The 21,367-nt window shown below is 42.2% G+C and overlaps 1 protein-coding gene across 50 annotated transcripts in view; it reads left to right on the plus strand.

The window, feature by feature from the left end:
- ZMYND11 (zinc finger MYND-type containing 11) overlaps window positions 1-21,367 on the plus strand; it is a 157,796-nt gene that overhangs the window by 91,672 nt on the left and 44,757 nt on the right. For all 50 annotated transcript variants that reach the window (XM_065582788.1, XM_042858956.2, XM_042859000.2 and 47 more), the window contains one exon: window positions 15,595-15,754. In XM_065582788.1, coding sequence (XP_065438860.1) covers window positions 15,595-15,754 — 160 coding nt within the window. The remainder of the gene's footprint in view (window positions 1-15,594; window positions 15,755-21,367) is intronic.

Genomic DNA, 21,367 nt, shown 5'->3' on the forward strand with positions numbered 1-21,367 from the left:
CTAAAAACAAATTACCAGATCCTATTTAAATACTCTTAAGGGTAATGTTTGTAAATATTGTGCAGAGTTTGACAATCACAGTTCCCATGATATTTTTCTAAGAAGGTAACCTGTAATGTCCATGCTTGTGTTTGTTAAAGTGTAAAAAGTTCATTTTTGCAAAAAGCAGTTAACATGTTCTGCAATTTAGACTTTAATGAAAGCAAGACAGTCCAGTGTATAATACGGACTTGCTTTCTACCTGTAAAGCAATACAGATTTATTGATTTGATACAGTAATTTGTAGTATTTGAATATGAAACATCCTAATAATGTGTCATTTCTTTCCTCTGATAAAAGTGTCTTTGAAACATGAACTTAAAAATAATAACATCATGGTGTTTGCATAAGAGAGGTGATTTTTAAATCTTATTATTTTGCATCTTCTATAATGAAAACTTACGGTATAGAGGTATGTAAGATCCTGATTCATGAAAGTACTTAATTACATCCTTCTTTTTAAGCAAGTGCTGTTCTGATTTGGGATGCTTTCTGAATCACAGCCTAAATAAATACTGCCGTTGCAAAGCATCTAACAGTATGTTAAATTTTGACTCATTAATGTCCCAGTAATAAATTCACAAGCATTGAGGTGAATTTCCTATTCTGCAAACTCACAAGTAACTTTACACACGCGTGGAGCCGCACTGAGTGAATAACTTTATACACGAGTGATATGTGCATAAATTACTCATGCAGTGAGACTACACACCCATAAAGTGGCGCAAATGTTTGTAAGATTGCAGCCTTATGTTTTAATTTAAGGCAAGTTATTCCTTTGGCTGTGGGTGGTGAAAGGGGAGCTAGTTGTGTTTGAAAAGGGGAACTAATTATTTGAGCGTAGATGGGAGTTAAGTGGCTTGACTGTTTAATTCCTGGCTTTTCATGGTTTGCATTGGCAGGGTATGCAGTCTAGCAACCTTAACTGTAAGTTAATGAAGTTGTTTGAGTGGGCATGTATATTTAATAGCTGGAAGTAGGAACCCTTATCTGCATTAAAATTATTACTTTTGACAGAACTGACCTAGATAATGAGTATTATAAGAGGTTGTATGGTGCCTGAGGTATCTAAAGCATGAACAGACAGGATTACCTCTTAACTCTGTCAGCAGCTGCCGCAGCAATGTCAGACAGATATGAGTCTCATTGAATTGCTACATTATAGTGTTTTACTGCCCAAGGGTGTATGTAAAAGTGTATTTAAAAAAAAGAAAAAGTCAGATTCACTATTAATTCATGTGCTGTATTTTGGGACTTAGCTAAGGAGCTAAGAACTTCAGGCCTCATGAAATCTAGAAAACATTCAATTTACACAGGATCATTTCTGTGCATATATTTTCAGAATGGTTATTGCAGAAATCTGTATGAAAGATTCAAAAAAAGGTCATCACTAATGCAGTCCTTGTGTGGGGTTTTGGATCACAGGATCTACCAAAGTGCAGAACTGTAGCCTTTTCCTCAGTCCACCTACAACAGCTTCATTAATGCATAGGTGACATGTGGAGCACCTATCTGGCATATGAAGCATGATGACCATCCTGTGCAGCTTGTTTTTTCTGTGTTTCTCCTTGTCAGGGAACAGTGTGAGTCTTAAGCGATGAGGATGGGTGTTGTGCTTTGGCCCTTTGAACGTTGGTGAATTTAATCCAAACATAATACATGCGTGATCCTAAACATATAAATAAATACTTTCAGAACAAGCTGAAAGAAGTTTTTACTGCCAGCACTATCATTCTGCATGTCTCCTACAAGTGCATGCCATACACTCCTAGAGCAGTGTAAAGAATTCAGCTATCTGCACTTTTTTGTATGTGTGCAATGTCATCAAGTCTCAGTCCAGCATTCAGGTCTTGGTAGATAAGGAAAAGAGGGGACGATTTTCAAATATGTTATTTTGGATAGTATTTATTTGTAACTTTTAAGTCTACCCGTGTATTTTGTGAGAGTCAGATCCCTGATGTGGTACTGCTGTCTGAGGGAGTGGGATATGTGCAGGGGATCTGCACAGGAGGTAGGTATCTCTTGAATGGGGTGCCTTGAAGCACAACCGCAAGTATCATGGAGGAGAGAGATTGTTCCTCTTCTGGTCTTCTGCAGAGATCACTAGGGAATAGCTTCGCTATCTGGCTTGTCCACTGATTCCCAAGTTCTGGCCTTAATGATTGACGCTCTTAAATAGTGTTATGTAAACTTATTTATTTTAAAAGCATTTCAGTCCGTCTCTTACATTTTTACTTCCATTAGGACTGGGCAATATATTCTTAGCAAAATCGCTCAATTTATCCTTGTGGGCCTTCTGTGAAAATGCCTGTAAGGTGGTGGATTTAAAGCAAACTACTTTTCCTCATTCCAGTTCTAGGACCCCGATAACACAGTGATGGGCACAATATAAGAATATGAATAAGAAACTGCATAACAATTGTATTATGCTATTCCTTTTAGTATGAAAATCATTTTTCCATGGATTTCTGGGAGAAGTTCCATTTTCCCTTTCACTTCCCATTGCTTTCATTTGATGTATAAATGAAGGTCTGTCCCTAGAATCTAAGACATTTTTAGGTACGAATCACTGTAGTATCTAGAGACCCAGTCCGACTCCCATTGAAGATAATGGCACTCTTTCAACTGACTTTAATAGGACCTGCCTTATTTTTTTCAGGGCTCAATTATGTGAGCCTAACTGCACGCTGAAGCAGAGAAGTGTAAGGAGCCCCCCTCCTCCCTTGCTAACTGCATTGCCAGACCCTGAGTGGGTGGAGAACTATCACCGGAAGCCTGTTACTTCCCTTCCTACACACGGGGGTGCAGAGCGGGTGGAGCCTCAGCTTCCCTAAAGAACAAATTGTGTTGTACAGACAGACCAAAATGCAGTGTTCACCACCAAAAAGTCATCATTTACCACCACTTGTCACACAATGGTATCTCACAAAAGGCAGTTATTTCCTATCCTTATGATTGTCTAGTTTTGGTCTTTCTGTTGCACTTCTTGCTAGAATATCTATAATATTGCACCTCTTGCTAGAATATAATCATCCACCCTCTGATTATTGAGATCACTCCAAAAACCTCAGATCTTACATGATGACCAGGACAAATGAGATTAATATTTATTTCACTGTCCATGTTAACTTCCGCTTCTGAGTACTGCTGTATATCATGTTTTCTCTGTGTGTGTCTTGGAGGCCATGCTCCTCTGATTGCGGCCGCACAGGCAGATGCTGTGCCCACTGTCTTCAAGGGGGATCCTCACAGAGACAAGAATCTGTCTATTTAGATCCAGTTGCGGCATTTTGGCCATGGATTATAAGCTCTTTGGAGAAGGGCCTTTCTTCACTTTTGTGTCTTATGCAGCACAATGGAGTAAGTAGTGTGTATTGTGACTGTTGGCCCTTTCTTCTTCAAATGCTGGTCCCTATGGTTATTCACTGTGGGTGTGCATCTGCTTTGAATGGCTGTATCTGAAAATGTTTCAATAGAAGTGTCTGTTGGTCCACACCTGTACCCCGTGCCTTCTGGTGCTGCAAACTGAGGGTATAAGGGACAGCATGAACTGTCTTTTTCTCCCGTATCTTTTCTGCCACTTGCAGTCTGGGGTGGAACCCTCCTTTGTCCGTGTCTTCTAGATTCCTAGATCCATTGTTCCTGTAAAAAATTGTAAATAATTAATTAGTTTTAATTCTTTGTAGTTTTTATAATTAGTGTTAATAGTCATAGTTTAGTTAGCTGGCATTGGGTGTGGGGTCCCTCCAATGTTTGGGGCACTTATCCCCAAAGTTCCAGGCTTCAGGCCTTGCCTCAGGTGCCTTCAGGTCTTCCTGGTAAGCAACCTGAGCCTGAGCTGCCGTTTCTGCCTGGGGGAGTCACACATCCCATCAGCATGTGACATCTGCTACTCCTTTCGCAGACTCGGGAGTTCAGACTTTGGAAGCACCTAACAGAGCTCTCCAGGAGGCCTTAGTTGGACCTGAGGCCTTCCTGCTCCCCACCTTGTTGACTGGATCCTCTGAGTAGTGCCCCTTCTAAAAAGAGGCACAATGAGGGTAAGGAGAAGCACCCTCACAAGAAGACAGACAAAATGTCCCATGAATCTGCTAAAAAGAGGGCTGCTTCCTCCCTGACTCCAGGGCTAAATGAGACTCCACTTCCCAGAATTGGCATGTCTGGTGCTCATGTGATCGTGGGACAAAACTGGCGATACTGGGAGTGTCTAGTGCTCTGAAACTGTTCTCAAAAGAAAGTAAGGACTGTAAGGACTGATCGCCTTTTTCACCAGCAGTTCCACACTGCGCCAAGACCGCTATGCCTGTGCCTGCACCAACAGATCCAGTACCAAAGAGTCTTGTCAGAGCTCGGTCTGCCCTTCTCAAAGATATGGCAATTTACACAGATCTGGAGTCACCAGGTGCTAGTGAGAGACATCACTGCACTGTTCATGTATCACTCACTGATCCCAAGCACTAGCAGACGTGTGGATACCCTGACACTGTCAGGAATCTATTCACCTGATTACACCTCTGGCCAAGCCATCAAAAGGTAGCCAGTACTGATGGCTTCACCCTTTGAGTTTGATGACTCTTATTCTGAAGAAGAGCAGGAGCCAGTACCTCTGGTTCCACCAATGGTCCATGCTTTGCATATCAACCCAGATGGGGCCTCCAGAGCTATTTGGGGATCCCTATATTCATGGGGCTCTTACGTAATGACAAAGGATCAATGGTACCCACCATGGGATCTGCCCTTTATCACTGTGATCCCACCCACCTGCCATACTGGAGTGCATGGGACCCCTACTGTAGTCCTGCGCTTTGAACACGTGGGTATTGCACTTGTCAAAGAATACCAGTAGAAGAACTGCCCCTGGAGCAGGGAGAGGAACAAGAGGAGTCAGAGCAACTAAAGCAGCTGGTACTGCCAAATCAGCTGATCAGCAGTTCCAAGAGCTGCCAAGGAGGATCACAGACACCCTCCAGAACCTGCTGGAGGAGGTTCAGGATCCCACACACAAGCTCCTGGTCGTTCTGCAGTCGACAGCTCCCTCCAAAGTAGCACTCACCATTAATGAGGCCATTTTGGAGCCTACTGAACACATTTGGCACACACAGGCCACCCCGACCCCAAAGGCAGCCAAAAAAAGAAATATTTTATTCCTCTCTAAGGGGTCAGACTATTTATTCTCTTATCAAACCTGAACTTTCTGGTGGTATAAGAAATCATGGAGTGGACCAGACTACAGCAGCCAAAATCTACTCCTTTTGGTTAAGGATACCAACAGATTAGCTCGCTTTGGCAGAAAACTTTGTCAGCCAGACTACTTTTCGATATTGCAGACTACCAGCCATTTATGTCACCCTTTTGCCCCTTTTGGTGGTTCCCTTGCCCGTTTCCTTCCAATGTGATGATACCTAACTTTGAATACTTGGGTCCTGGACATCATCTCAAGCGTCTACACAGTAGATTCCTGTCTATTCCTTTCCCGTCCCTTTTCAGGGTCTCCTCTCATGAGAGGATTCTCAAACAGGAGGTAGACTATCTGATCCAGTTAGGGGATTCTTTGTGATCACAGATCCCAGTATCTAGCTTTAACTCAGCCCTCAAACAATAGTCCAGTCCTGCTTGGTTCTTTTAGGCCACATAGCATCACGTAAGTATGTGACCCCCTTCACCAGGCTTCCCCTGCACTGCCTTCAGGCCTGGCTGAAGAAATTCTGTGTTCCAAACAGGGATTCCTTGGACAAGAGAATCTCACTTCCAGCATAATAAAGATTTCAAGAAGGCAGACTTTAGCAAACTCAGGGAGTTGGTTGGTAAGATCCCATGGGAAGCAAATCTAAGGGAAAAAGCAGTTCAAGAGAGTTGGCAGTTTTTCAGAGAGACACTATTAAGGGTACAAGAGCAAACTATCCCACTGTGTAGGAAAGATAGGAAGTATAGCAAGACACCACCCTGGCTTAACCAGAAGATCTTCAGTGATGTGAAACTAAAAGAAGAGTTTTACAAAAAGTGGAAACTTGATTAAATTACAAAGGATGAATATAAACAAATAATACAAGTATGTAGGGACAGAATTAGAAAGGCCAAGGCCCAAAACGAGATTAAACTAGCTAGAGACATAAAGGATAACAAGATAACATTGTACAAATACATTAGAAGCAAGAGGAAGACCAAAACAGGGTAGGCCCATTACTCAATGGGGGTGGGGGAACAATAACAGAAAATGTGGAAATGGCAGAAGTGCTAAATGACTTTTTTGTTTCAGTTTTCACAAAAAGGTTAGTAGCAATTGGACATCTAACTTAATGAATGCCGGTGAAAATGAGGTATGATAAGAGGCTAAAATAGGGAAGGAACAAGTTAAAAATTACTTAGACAAGTTAGATGTCTTTAAGTCACCAGGGCCTGATGAAATACATCTTAGAATACTCAAGGAGCTGACTGTGGAGATATCTGAGCCATTAGCAATTATCTTTGAGAAGTCATGGAAGACTGGAGAGATTCCAGAGGACTGGAAAGATCAGTCATCTTAACTTCAGTACCCTGGAAAGATAATGGAGCAAATAATTAAGCAATCAATTTGCAAACAACTTGAAGATAATAAGGAGATAAGCAACAGTCATCATGGATTTGTCAAGAACAAATTGCTCCATCCACACATTTACCAGGCACTATTCCCTGATCCTCAGAGGCCTTGGCTACACTCACGGATTCACAGCACTGCCGCGGCAGCGCTGTGAAGCGCAAGTGTAGTCACGCCGCCAGCGCTGCGAGAGCTCTCTTGCAGCGCTGCAAGTACTCCACCTCTCCGAGGGGAGTAGCTTGCAGCGCTGCGAGCGAGCGTGCAGCGCTGCAGGCGCTGATTACACTGGCGCTTTACAGCGCTGCACTCGCTGCGCTCAGGGGGGTGTTTTTTCACACCCCTGAGCGCAGCAAGTGCAGCGCTCTGAATTGCCAGTGTAGCCAAGGCCTCAGTGGAGGATGCTTCCTTCGGTTCAGCAGTCCTCCAAACTGTGGTACAGAGCTCTTCCTCGCACCCCACCTACACACTGGAGTCATCCACAGTGAATCCCCATTGGGACCAGCGTTCAAGAAAAAAGGGATACTTACCTATAGTTACTGGAGTTCTTCGAGATGTGTGGCCCCTTCCTCTACCCTCCTTCCTCTCTGCTTCAGATCCTGACATGAATTGCGGTAAAAGTAGGAACTGGAAAAGCATGGTGTCTGCACTGCCCCTTCTGCCCTTCATGTGCTGCACAAGGAGGCACATGGTGTAGGTGCGGACCAATGGATGGTCAGACGTGGCTGTTGAAGAATTTCCAGTCCCAGGTACACAGAGCGCATGTATACCCACAGTGAATACCTATAGGGACCACACGTTTTGAAGAACTCCAGTTACTGTAAGGTAAGTAACCGTCCTTTGTAAATGCTAGGTGTTACTGTTACAATCAGCAGAGATGCTCAAATTAGATCCTCCTTGCTTGAAGAGGGAGGGGGCTATAGGTAGAATATTGTCCACGAGAAGATCCTAAGTTTGGAATCGGCTTCCCCCCATACCCTTTTGATCTGATACAGAAACCCCATTTGTTGCCCTTCCAGGCATGCTGCAAAGTGTATCTATTTGCAAAGGCTCTTGAAGAGAGAGGGGCATAATCAGAGTTGAGGCCTGCGGGAGGGTGGGAAATTTGAGGGAGTTTTTGGTGTTGGTTGCTCATTTGTTGACAGGTTAACAATAAGCTGTTAATTCTATAGCTTGTTCTTATAAGTGTAGGCCAGACAGCTGGGGTAGATTCTCCTGTGGCCCAGCTCAGCTTGGCGCAGGGAGGTGTCCAGGAGCTGGTTGAGGCTCCCTAATCTTGTGCCATCCAGCCATCACATAAATTGGAGGAGCTGCTGTAATTTATGCCTTTGGAAGATAGACATACTGGAGGTCCACCACCCCCACCCCAATGTCCCCCTTCCTCCCCTAATGTCTCCTATGCTGGAGATGGTGGGAGCGGGTGGCTGGTGCAGGAGGCAGCCATGCTATGAGAACTATTGCTGTATGCCAGGGGAATTCTCCGCTAATCACCTCTGGCCAGAATGCTGCCCTTTTGTACTGTCTTCAGGGTGTCCTGGAGATTCTTAGGGTTTCAGAATAGGTTCCTTTTTAATTTTTTTTAATATTTTTTGTAAATTTAAACAGCACAACATATTTCCTCGCAAGTTTTCTATCTGGCAACTGAAAATACCATCAGCAATTTTGCTTGTGTTTCACTGCTGGTAAAACCAAGGGCTTGGCTATGTTTAGCTGCAATCACAATCCAAAACTTAAAATTTTCATTATGCATACTTTTTAATATCTAATTTACAGACTTTATGATAGGCCTATTTGCTTTGTTATGTTACTGGCCTGTTGATCAATTACACTTCTCAATCTGACCGTATGTTATTCTCTGCTTAAACTCTGTTTCAGTGATCAGATAGTTGCATGTTCATCAGCTACTTGTGCATATGCATTTATTTGGTTTCTGCTGGTTTCTTAATGCGAACAGATTTGTATTTTATGGAATTTCAAAGCTCAATTTTCTTGATACTGATAACAAACAAAGGTGTGTCTGGAATTTATGTCTAAGGCAAAGAGTAAGATCATTGCAGTTATTGAAAACATTACCTGTAACAGAATCTTAAATGTTCATTGTAAAGACTGTAATCCTGCAATATTCTCTTACACTAATCTCAGTGCGGTTTACAGTTGGAGAAAAGCTGAGCTATAAATACTGTACTATTGAGCAGCAGCCTAAGTAAGATTCCTCAGTTATTTTCTCTTTGTCCTGAAGGCAGCAACCTCATCTGGCTAAATTTGGAATTTAGCAGGCAGATTATCTGGCTGAACCTCCTCTTTACATCAGACAGACCCTCATTTTATCTAGTGAGGATTAGCACTAACTCCCCTTTGCACAGATAAATTATATTTCAAAATGGTTGCTCCAACCTCCTAAATTATTAGGGCCGATTTGGTGACTTAGGGGATTTTACTTTGTCTCCCTGATGTATTCTCACCAATCTGAAAGGGTATTTGCTTTACTTCTCTGGGCTGACTACATAGCAGCCTTGGGGTGTATATTATGCTTCCCAACCTGTTGATGGATGGAGAACTGGGCAAGAACATAACTAACCAGTGTATCCTCAACTCTCTGTTTTCAAGGTAAGGCTAAGCAGCTCTTTGTTGAAAACAGCAATCAGGGATTGCTTCATCTCTCTTCTTTATCTCTTAACTTCTTGGTGCCAGCTGTTTCTGTGCATCCATTGCCAGCAGAAGAATCTGACTTCCAGGATTATTAATATCATTTGGGCATTAGGCATTTGAACAGTGTTTTCTCCTTGCCTGAGTAATAGATTTGATGAAGTCGTTAGGACTCCCAACATCATGCTTGTGAAGGGTAGTGTTTCACTTCTGCACATTTCTAATGTTCCTCTCATCTTCTGTCAGCCTCTCATGTTTGACTGTTTAAGAGCCATCAGCTTTTCTGGTTCAAATCCCACTCCTGATGGCTGCATATTTTAGCCACTGTCCTAGCTGAAGAGGACTGGATTCTTCCCCTCTTCCCTTTCCCTCTCACCCCCGAACCTGCAGTATTGCTTTATAATCTCTGTAAATTTAGGTTTGTGTACATTTGTACATGCTTGATATAAATAAGGATTTTTTTTCTACTAATATTTCCACATTTCTGAGTAAAATATTTTCCATGGCCACATATCTCTTATATGAATGCTGATAGTGCTCTCTTTAAAAACAAAACAAAAACAAAACTTGGAAGTTACTAGTGCTTTAGATTTTCAAAGCACCATATGACTATTAGTTAATTAATCAAAAAACCTCTGTGAGGTAGGATTTGTTATCCCCCTTTTACAGCTGGAAAAAATGAGGGAGAAGTGGCTTTCCCATAGCCATGCAGGGAGTCCATGACAGAGCAGGGCTTGGTATTCAGGAATGTGTGGTACCCAGTTCCTCGGGATGGCCCGAAATCAAACTGTGATTTGGGGAGGAGTTCCTCGGCAAAGGGGAGAAGGCGGTTTAATAAGATCCAGGCAAGGATCTTCCCTGCACTGAAGAGGAGGACAATACCTCCAGTTCCTGCACAAAGATTTGTCCCCTTTCTTGAATATTGTAACAGTGTTGGCGATTTTAAAGTCAGGTGGAATTTCTTCGCAGGTCCAGATTTTGTCGAGGAGTTTGCAAAGTTTGTGCTGGAGCATTGTTCCACCAGCTTTAAAAACCTCAGCTAGGATGACAGAACAAGGAGTAATGGTCTCAAGTTGCAATGGGGGAGGTTTAGGTTGGATATTAAGAAAAACTTTTTCACTAGGAGGGTGGTAAAGCACTGGAACAGGTTACCTAGGGAGTTGGTGGAATCTCCTTCCTTAGAGGTTTTTAAGGTCGGGCTTGACAAAGCCCTGGCTGGGATGATTTAGTTGGGGATTGGTCCTGCTCTGAGCAGGGGGTTGGACTAGATGACCTCCTCAGGTCCCTTCCAACTCTGATATTCTATGATGCCATCTGGGCCCAGTGTCTTGTGATTTTTTGTCTGGATAATGGCACACCGGACTTCCTCAGGAGATGGAGTATCAGCAAGGTGTTCCATTGTTGAGCATTGTGGAATAGACTCGATGGTGTCTTCAGAGACCATGGATTCGCGGTTTGGTAGGCTCCTTCCAGCGTTGTTTAATGACCGCATTGTCCTTGAGGAGGGTGGAGCCATCCTGGGAACATAAGGGGGTTGGGCCTTTGGAGATGGTTGAAAGAAGCTTCTCATGTCATCCTGGTCTACAAAACCCTGGACCTCAGAAGCCTTCTCTTGCTACTACTTATTTTTGATGTCACATAGCCTCCTTTGGACTTCAGCTTTGAGCGGTGATAAGACTCATGTTTTCGTTGGTTATTGGAATCATTATGCCAGTTACAGAATGCAGTTCTTTTCCTTGGTTTCATCAAACCAGTCTTGGTACCAATGAGTGGAATATCCTATAGTTTCAGTACATGCACTGTGAATGGTATTGTTAAGGTGATCCCAGTGCTCTTGAATGTCAATTATGTTATCAGGCAAGTTAGAGAGTTTCTCGGACAGATATTGCTGGAACATCTTGCAGCTGACTTGATCTTGAAGTGCTTTGATGTTATACTGCTTTTGCTTAGTTTTTGGGTGTTTGCTGTGTGGTGAAGCGAACTGCAGGTACATGATTGATCTTACTCATTGATGGTCTGTCCAACAGTGATCTGTATCTCTCATGGTTCGTGTTATACGGACATCAGTGTAATATCGGGCTCTGACTATAACATAGTCAAGGAGGTGCCAGTGTTTGAACCGAAGATGTTTTCAGGTGGTCTTAAATTTGTTACTCTGCCTAAAGATGGTATTTGTGATGAGCAGGTTTACATTTCCCACCCCTTCTTTGCCTATTGTGCCACTCCAGAGTTGGGAGTCTCGTTTGACTCTGGCATTGATCCTCTTGGGAGATTTGAGTTTGTCTGCCTTAGGTGTAGCCATGAGGACTCCATTGAGAGCACTATAAAACTGCTCCTTGTTGTCTTCTCATCATCAAGTGTTTGGGTGTATGCACTGGTGACTGTGGCATATTGGTTGTTGCTGAGCTTGAGCCAAAGAGTCATGAGACGCTCATTGATCCCCATAGGAAGCTCCAAAAGCCGACTGGCGATCTTATTTTTGATCGCAAAGCCAATCCCATGAATGCGTCTCTCTTCAGGTGGCTTTCCTTTCCAAAAGAAGGTATAGCCACCTCCATCCTCTTGTAATTGGCCTTCATCGGCCTGGGGCGTCTCACTAAGAGTTGCAATGTCAATGTTGAGTCTTGCCAGTTCTCTGGCAGTTATGGCAGTTCTTCTTTCTGGGCATTCACTGTGCTGAGAGTTCATAAGGGTGCAGATATTCCAGGTGGTGAAATTCATTGTCTTATATCTCTTGTTTCGGCCATGGAGTTGAATGATCCCACTAGATGCTGCCATCCAGTTGGAAAAGTGCGAGACAGACTACGTTTGGGGCACATTTTTTAGCCCCCTCCCCATTTGGGGTGAGAAGAGGGGATCCTAAAAAGACCTGCTCCATCACAGCCACTGCTGCCTGAAATGCACTTCTCTCTCATTCAAGCACAAGACGACCGTCGCACAGCTGCCACCTGCATGCAGATTTGTGACTAAAGACTACCAGAAATCACTGCACCTGTCTTCACTGCCACTCCTTTCTTCCCCACTGCTGGGCTTTGTGTGCGTGTGAGCCCTTTGACAGAGGCCTGCATGTGAAATCTTATAACGTGGGGAGACCGGTGCATGGGCAGTGACCACACGTGACTCGACAAGAGGAAAACCCTGACCCAGTGGCAAGGAGATCCAAGACAACCGGGGGTTTCCCTCCTGCTGCAGCCCTCATCCGCCTTCACAGCTGTAGAGTATTAAAAGGTCCTCTATATGCGCCAGATCCACCGTTGGGATTTTGTGAAGTTTGGACCGCAGTTAGTCAGGAGCCTCACCTCAGACCTGCTTGCCAAGAGGGACCCTATCAGGAATATGAAAGCTCCGGACGATGTAGCTCCGAGGGTCTTTAGTACACGCAAGCTCTCCACCACGACAAGGTTGTGGTCCATCAGAGAGGACCGCAACTGATATGATCTTCGTGGCACGACAGATTCAGGAGAAGTGCAGAAAGCAACACCAGGAACTGTTCATGGCATTCATCAATCTAACAAAGTCCTTTGACTTTGTCAATCGTGATGCTCTATGGAAGGTGCTGTGTAGGTTCCACAGAAATTCATTTCCATCATCATACTACTCTATGACGGGATGACTGCCACCATTCTGTGTAATGCCTCAGAGACCGAACCATTCATCATTCGCACTGGTGTCAAGCAAGACTGTGTCAGTGCTCCAACACTCTTCTCCATTTACCTTGCCATGATCCTGATTCTCATCCGTGACCACCTTCCTGATGGAATCGGGATTGAGTATCATATGGATGGTCAACTCCTCACTCTCTGACGTCTCCAAACAAAATCTAAGATCACAAGAATTGGCATCACTGACCTTCCGTATGCAGATGACTGTCATTCTCGCACACTGCATACTACCCTAAAACTTTTTGCAGATGTCTATCATGCCTGGGTGTCTCTCTCAACATTGGGAAAACCAATGCCCTCAATGTTTAAGTGGTTATTGACTTTGGTGCAGAAACACAATACTACTCTTATTCTTGAACTGTATACCTTAATTTTGAAGAAGCAAAAAGGTAAGATGCACACAGAAAAGAACCAGAGTGAATTGCAAAGAAGAGAACAGAAATAAAGAGATAAATACACAGAAAGAAGAGACAGACTGAGAAGAGACTGTACTATACAGGAGGTCGGAGAAGATGATCTGGTGATACCTTCTGGCCTTAAACTTTATGACTCTATCAGACTTAGGAAGATTAAAAATGGACACACAGAGAAAAAGGAAAAAGCACAAAAAAAGCCTGGGGTTGAAGCCAAAGCCTGAGTCTCCTTGCCCAAGGCCGAAGCCCCTGTGCGGGGTAGCAGGATTCGGGCTTCGGCTTTGCCCCTCCACACACATACACCCCACACAAAGCTCAGGCTTTGGTTCCCTCTTCTGGGGTTGTGTAGTAACTTTTTTTTGTCAGAAGTGGGTTGCAGTGCAGTGAAGTTTGAGAACCCCTGGGCTAGACACTGTACAAACAATCTCTGCCCCAAAGAGCTTTCAGCCTAACAAAATACACATAACAGCTGGATGAGACAAACAAGCAGACTGGGGAAACAAAAATAATTGGATGTGCACAGTTCTTAGTCAACTCAAATACTGTAGATTCTTGACAGAATTGGAGCTGCTCCGTAATAATTTATGAATACTGTATATTGACCTAGTTATTGGGATGGTCACTGTAAGAATATTAGAGACAAGGTAAGTGAAGTAATATCTTTTATTGGTCCAAGAGACTGAGACACAGGGACACTGGGATATCTGACGAAGTTAGGCCTGCCTAGATTACCATCAGGGATGGTAAGGCTTTAGGTAAGGCAGACATGCATGTCAACTATTTTAAAATTCTTTTTCTCTAAATGCTTTGTTCCCACAGTTTAAAATAAACAATAATTTTGTGTTGAGGACTGTTTTGTCACAAATTCACACTGGTCACACTTTCCTAAAGGGAAGAACTGCAGGTGCCAGAACTCACTCTGACCTGCTCGGTAACCACAACTGACGCACTGGATACTATAGCCCAGAGTTTGGTCTAAGAGTGGGAAAACTACGGAATTGCATCACAGGCTAGTTGAAGGCACCTTATGGGGTGCACTCAGAGAGACCAGAAAGGGAACAGAAGTGTAGCTAACCTTGTAACTGACAGATACATAGCTAGAAAAATACAGACACAAAACAGATATTTGCCACTGATTACAGCTCAGGCCCTACACAATTCAATCATTCATTTAACTGCTGCTCGCGTCTTACTCTACACACAGACCAGAAACAGCAGTGGCTCATAAACATCATTTTGGACAGTGGTTCTCAAACGTTTGTACTGGTGACCCCTTTCACATAGCAAGGAGTGCGACCCCCCCATATAAATTAAAAATATGTTTTTATATATTTAACACCATTATAAATGCTGAAGGCAAAGTAGGGTTTGGGGTGAAGGTTGACAGCTTGCGACCCCCCCATGTAATAACCTCATGGCCCCCTGAGGGGTACCGCCCCCCAGTTTGAGAACCCCTGATTTTGAACCTTTGTGGGTTTTTTTCATAAAACTAATAATGTTCTTGCACTGCATTTGTTGTGATTGGAGAACCATTTACTTTATTTCAAGTTAACTTTTTTTTGCCTGGGAATAACAAATTACACTTGGGCAAACATTTCATATCAAATCTAACTAGCATTTCTTTTGTCTGCAGATGACTTAATTGCCTCATAGCCTATTGTACATTCTTTGTGCTTGTTACTTAAGAGCGGCCATTCCAAGTTGGCAGCCTCAAGCACAAGAAAGAGACAAGTTATTACCATAACTGGGGGAAGCTCTTGGGGTTTCGTTCGGTGCATGAATTCCATTGTTTGTGATTGTCTTGTCTCCTTCAGATTAATTAATGCACTATGTTATATACCTAGTCTCACTCTGTACTATGGTCTGTATGAGTAAAATTGTTGAGTTTCAGAGTGTGTAAAGCACTATGCTCTCTCAGATTGGGACTGAAGGTAGAGAGTTCGTCCTGTATCTAAAAGTACCAGTTGCTGGTTAGTGGTCAGCTTTGAGAATCTTCTTGGAAAATCCCTCTGCAATACCACTACACTCAGACTCCTCTAAGCACTTACACAGTGGAGAACCTACTAGGGAAACAACCTGAGTTTGGAAGGAAGTGTAACATTGCACAAGTTAAAAAAGACAAGCAAACAAACTTGGCAACTGCTATGATAATAAATCAGTTAATAAAATGTATATTTCTTTACTCCCAACTGTAAAAAAGGGATTGGCAACATTTAGATTTAAAGACTATTACTTAAGGACTTCTTTTGTGCTTTGTGTGCAGGTATATGTCTCGAGTCCATGGTATGCATCCAAAAGAGACCACACGTCAGTTGAGCTTAGCAGTGAAGGATGGTCTTATTGTTGAAACCCTGACTGTGGGATGTAAGGGATCAAAAGCTGGTATTGAACAAGAAGGATACTGGTTGCCAGGAGATGAGATTGTGAGTATAATATCTAGAAGAAATTAAATCATGTTTCCTGGTATGTTGACATGGAGCCTATTTGAATTTCCATTAACAGTTATTTATAGATGATCTATTGATGTCACTTGTGAACAATGAAATAATGTTTCACAAGCACAGTTTTACTGTTTAAATATTGCACTGAAAAAAAAAATTTTTTTTAAGTCCTCCCTGTTCCATAGAAATCCTGCCTTGTAGGGCTCTGCATCTGCTGCCATGGAACACTGTCTATGGCTTTAGACAGGTTTGCTCATTTACTCCTCTCTGTGACATAACTTCACCTCTCCTATGGTCATATGTGGAGATTTTCAACACAAACCTTACTGGTGTCACTTTGACTCCTCTGACATCTTCAGAGATACAGAATGATCCTTAAAGGAATATATCTTTTTAAAAGATGGTATTTTAAAAGGAGAGTGTTGATTTGAGGGTGTTTGAATCTGAGGGGAAAAAATTAACTCTTTTTGGGGGAAAATTGTATTTATATACCCCCAAGCCAACCCCCAAAATAATACAACAATAACAAAATCTGTGTTATACCAGATGCCTGGAAACAGTCTGGAAATCTATCATGGTATACTTTAGCTATAAGCCTCCAAAAATGGCTCAGGAAATGTATACGGTGACTAAATCTTATTAATCAGGTTGAAAGAGTAGCTTGGCTGTTCATAATATTTCTAAATTCCTGCCTAAAAAAATTGCTGTGTTTTTAAAGAGAGGATGGTAAATATGTAAGTGCAAAATGTGAGATACATGCTGTTGTTAACTGTTATTCTGAATACCTTTCTTTTTATTTATTAGCAATGAAGTAGCTTTAAAAAATATCAAAAGTCTCACAATGGCCACTGTCTTCATGGTTCATTCAAACAATTCTGGTACTTCTGCTACTTCAGTAGCAACAACTAATTAACAAAAACTGGACCCAATCATGCAAGCCCCCTCATGCAAACTCATAACAGGTCATTGGAGTTTCATACAAATGCTCTATCTTCACTGCAGAGTTAAGGCAAGTTATCTACACTTGAGTTAGTCAAATGAGAGTGGCCACCCTGCAAAATAACACTGGAACTGCCCAGAGTGATTGAATTAGCAGCACAGAGTGTTTGTGTTTACAGCTGATGGGTTGTGCTAACTCCAGCTGTAGCTTATATCTCCTGACAGGTCAGCCAACCTGAGTTAAGGGTTTTGTGTGTGGATGGGACTTGAATTAAGGGCAACAATCAAGTTAACTCAGCAGTAAAGATAAGCCCTACAGAGGGCTTGTAGAAGCTATGTTGGCATGAAATGGAGCTACTGTATATATGTTGGAAGAATTATATACAAACAGAGCCATATTTGATACAAACAGAGCCATATTGATTTCTGTTCCAGACAAACAGAAATGTCTTAGCTGCAGAACCTGTAAATGGCTTAACATGCTAAACTCCGCTGACCTCACTAGAAACTGAGGGCAATCAGGCCTTGCAGTATCAGATTGTAAAAGTATGTCTGCACTGTGATAGACTCACAGCACAGCTGCAGCTGTCCCAGTCAGTTGAGTCAGGCTCATGGGGCTTGGATTGTGGGGTGCTAAAATTGCAGGGTAGACATTTGGGCTTGGTCTGGAGCCCAGGCTCTGAGACCCTTCCCCCTCGCGGAGTCGTAGAGCCCAGACTCCAGACAGAGCCCAAACATCTATACTGCAGTTTTATAGCTTCACTGCCCAATCCCTGTGAGCGTAAGTCAGCTAACCCAAGCTCTGAGACTTGGTGCCATGGGCTTTTTATTGCGGTGTAAACCTATCCTTAGAAACTGATGGAAAACTTGTTGAAGTCAGTATGCATCACACCCAGTCAGTAAAGAAAAATTGTTTCAAGGGGTTAACATAGAAAACTCACTCCCAGATATAAAAAATTGCTTTATATGTCGTTTTAGCCATTCCATTTTACAAACTTTAGGCCTAAATTTAGACACCTAAATCTATACGAAAGCACAAATAAATGTTCTGAGCTTCAGAGATGCTAAGCACCCACATCTCCCTCTTATATAGGTGCCAAACCATGGATAGATGTGCCTAACCTGAGGCAACCAGTTTAGAGCATGTTGGCCTTAGTGCATAATGTGGAGTGATCACTTTTCAAGTTAAAAATAAGAAGAAGAAGAAGAAGAAGAAGAAGAAAACAAATCATACAGATTATGTAACAGCTACTATGCATGGACAAAAGGTTTTGTTTGATAACCTACAGTATTAGTTTGCTTATCTGTAGCAACCTAATTGCTCTATCGGGGTTATGTCAATGATTGGGTTATTCTGTGAAAGGGTTAAATTCTATCATACAGTGCTTAAAGGTTCTATCATAGATCAATGGTTCACAGTTTCAAGGGTACTCTCTGAAGTTTTATGAAGCTGTGTTAATATAACACTTTAAGCAAACTTCAGTGCATTTAGAAACACTATGCAAAGACCCGAAATAGAACTGCCAAGATGCATGGAGGGGTTGTGGTTATGGGGAGGCTCTTGCTTTGCAGGTGACCTTTTTGTGGTAATGTTTAAAAAAAGAAATAAAAATAACTTTTATTAAAATGACACTAGTGTTCTGAAAAACTGACAAGAACAAGGAAATTCAGATTTAAACATAAATGAAAAATGTTCTTTCTCACATATATAAATTTATTTAGATCCCAAATCAATAACAAAGCATGACTCAGTGGACAACATTTCTAAAAGTTGGTACCTACAACAAATTCATCATGTGAAAGGGGTAATTGCACTTGTAATGCCTTGGTATGTCCAATTACCCATTTTGCTTGCTTGCTGGGCATCAACACAAATGGTATGGATCTAACGTAGCAGCTTTTTCAAAATGCATCCTCATATTACACATAAATACAGTTGTAAACAAAATAGTTGATAATCATTTCCTCATTTACTTATTTGCCAGGATCTTAGTTCAGAATTCTGCATTTCCTGCATTCTGCATTACTGCTACAGTTGATGGCACTAATGCCTAACTGAGTGTAGCACCTTGCCTTGTTTTAGGCACCAGTGTTGTCATCACCTTTTGCAGAAGAAATGTGGAACTCTGAACTCAGGTAATAGTAGTTTACAGTTCACCACTAAAACATTATTTCTATTCTTAACACAAGTGCCTGGTAAGTAATATCATGTGCTCTTCTCAGTCCTAGCCACAACAGGCAGTGGTAAGAATAGCAGTAACACATAATATACATATAATAATACTTTCCTACATCACAGTGGTGTTGAGGATTATTTAGTTAAAAGGCTCTGAAGTCCCCAAATGAAAAGTGCTATATAAATGCAAAGTAAGCACATTATTTGTTATTAACAAGACTGAGTTTTCTTGCTTTTGTTGATTTAGGAAACATTTTGACATTAGTTTAAATCCTTAATGATAGTAGTTCCAGTGATTTGGTTACTGTCAATGGATAACACAATATGGAAACACAATTCTTGGCCGAAAAGAATTAACGATCAAATGTTAATTCAGTTAGGTAGTATATTTTGTTCGTTCATATCCTGAAAAGATAGTGGTCTGGATCATCCCTGATGTATCACAGTGAAGTCAATGGAATTACACTAGAAATACATTTTGCTCTGTGATTCTAGATAAGGTTCTTAAAGATGATGTGCCACGCTTATTAAAAAGCCACACTCCTTTTACTGAAGATTTAAAGCAGTTAGTAAAAGTCATACACATTTTGTGAATTTTCTACAAATGGTTTTCATAGAGCCTATTCTTAATGCTTTAAATGTTAACTCTTTTCTACAGCGTTAACGAGTCTTAAGACCAAATTGGCCCATAGAGAGGGATTCTCTGTTAAAAAATAAATGTACATGTATTCATAAAGCCAAACAATACTATTCTTACCTTAAAATGGAGATGTGTTATTGGAAAAGGTCTGGTTTGTGCACTTGCCTGGCAACTGCAGCTCAGTTCACACCACTACAGTGGTTTGAAGTTGTTGTGTAGTGGCCAGATTCTCTGGTGGCGTTACTAGGGGAGACCCAACAACGGATTGTAGTGCTTTGTGCCATTTCACTGCTGTGCAGACAGTGGAAGCAGGAAGAAGGCAATGTTCTTGAAATGTCACTCTTTTTTTATACTGGAGACTGGCTGGCTGATTGGGATCAGTTAATTGCTGCCTCCAGCAGATGGAGACAGCTCTCTTGGCTGGCTAAGCCTGTTTTTTCTGGTCCTCTTTTCTCAGAAATTGATACCTGCAAGAGTGACATGGCAAGAAATCATTTTGTCCTTTTCAGCCCTCTCTCCATACCTCCAGACCACTTCCCCTTACACCTTTTCCTTCTTGTCAGTGTGTGTTAGTTTAGTGGAGAGTGCTTTTGTGGGGGAGGCAGGTCGCTAGCCGTAGTGTTTCAAGCATATAATAGGAAACTGATATGATAGTAGTTCCAGTGATAGTAGTTCCACGAGATTTTCCTCATGCATCTAGTCTTGCTAACTCACTTCTAGGCTTTTCTGACATTTGCAATAATTATTGAAATCATATATTTGTATCTGGAAAATAATGTTACTTATTCAAAGTGACTTCAGATAACTTTCAGTCTCAAGTAAGCCGGCACAAAATCAATTTCTTTAATCTCCCTCTGCTTTCTTTACCTTCACTTTAACAGCTGCTATGACCAATTGCTGTAGCATTGTCAAAAGCCCTGAGATTTTCAAGGCAATTCTGAGAGTCTGAGGTAACCCACAAAAGACTGATCGTTAGGCCAAATGCGTGAGGCTAAGGTAGTATGATTTCTTGCCATGTCACACTTGCAGGGATCAATTTCTGAGAAAAGAGGACTCTAGTTCTGACCTGTTTTAAATGGCCTTGGTTGAAGCAGAGACCATCCTACTTGCCAAGCCTATAGGAACTGCTTCAAGTTTTCGCAGTGAGCCGGCACTGGCAGTTCAAGCCTTCCTGTTGGACTGGCTATAACAGCCTGCACCTCCACTAATGTGCAAGTAATTCGTGTTACTGCTCTCTACAAAACGGGGCAGAATGGGATTGAGCCTGTTGTTCAGCAGGATGCAGTCTTCTTTAGACTCTCTTTCCTGATGCTAGATTGTAACTAGACTTCCCTCCACTTTGGGGCCAAGTTTAGTTCTCAGCTAAGTACAATTGTCCTTTTGGAGCTTAAATAGAGAATGTGAAAGCATAAGCCAACTCTTTGATTCAGGCAACCTTGGTTACAGCATGGGTGTGCTTTCAGTTGCATGTGCCTCGCTACCTTACTGACATGTCTAGAACTATTACTGTAGGCATGTTCTTATTCTTATTTTGGCTTCTTAGCCATTGGTCTGACTGGATGGTGGCCATGCGGGACAGGATCTTTTCTGGGGAGGGCCCACTTAGGGTACAGTGTGTCACATGGCTGCTATCTGGTGGGGGTTGAAAGGAATTTCCTGTTTTGTCTAAGCCATCTCTGTTCTCTGGAATCTGAAGTCTTGGGTGGGACTGGCTGATTTGAAGCCAGATCTAGTCATGGAAATGGTGTCTGCAGCAGTCAATTTGTGGTGGAAACTTTTCATATGGCCTCCTAGTTAAATGGGAAAGTAGAGATGTTCTTCATATTTGGTGACTTGGTAA

This window comes from Chrysemys picta, chromosome 2 (genome assembly GCF_011386835.1).
Source record: "Chrysemys picta bellii isolate R12L10 chromosome 2, ASM1138683v2, whole genome shotgun sequence".
Classification (NCBI taxonomy): Eukaryota; Metazoa; Chordata; order Testudines; family Emydidae; genus Chrysemys; species Chrysemys picta.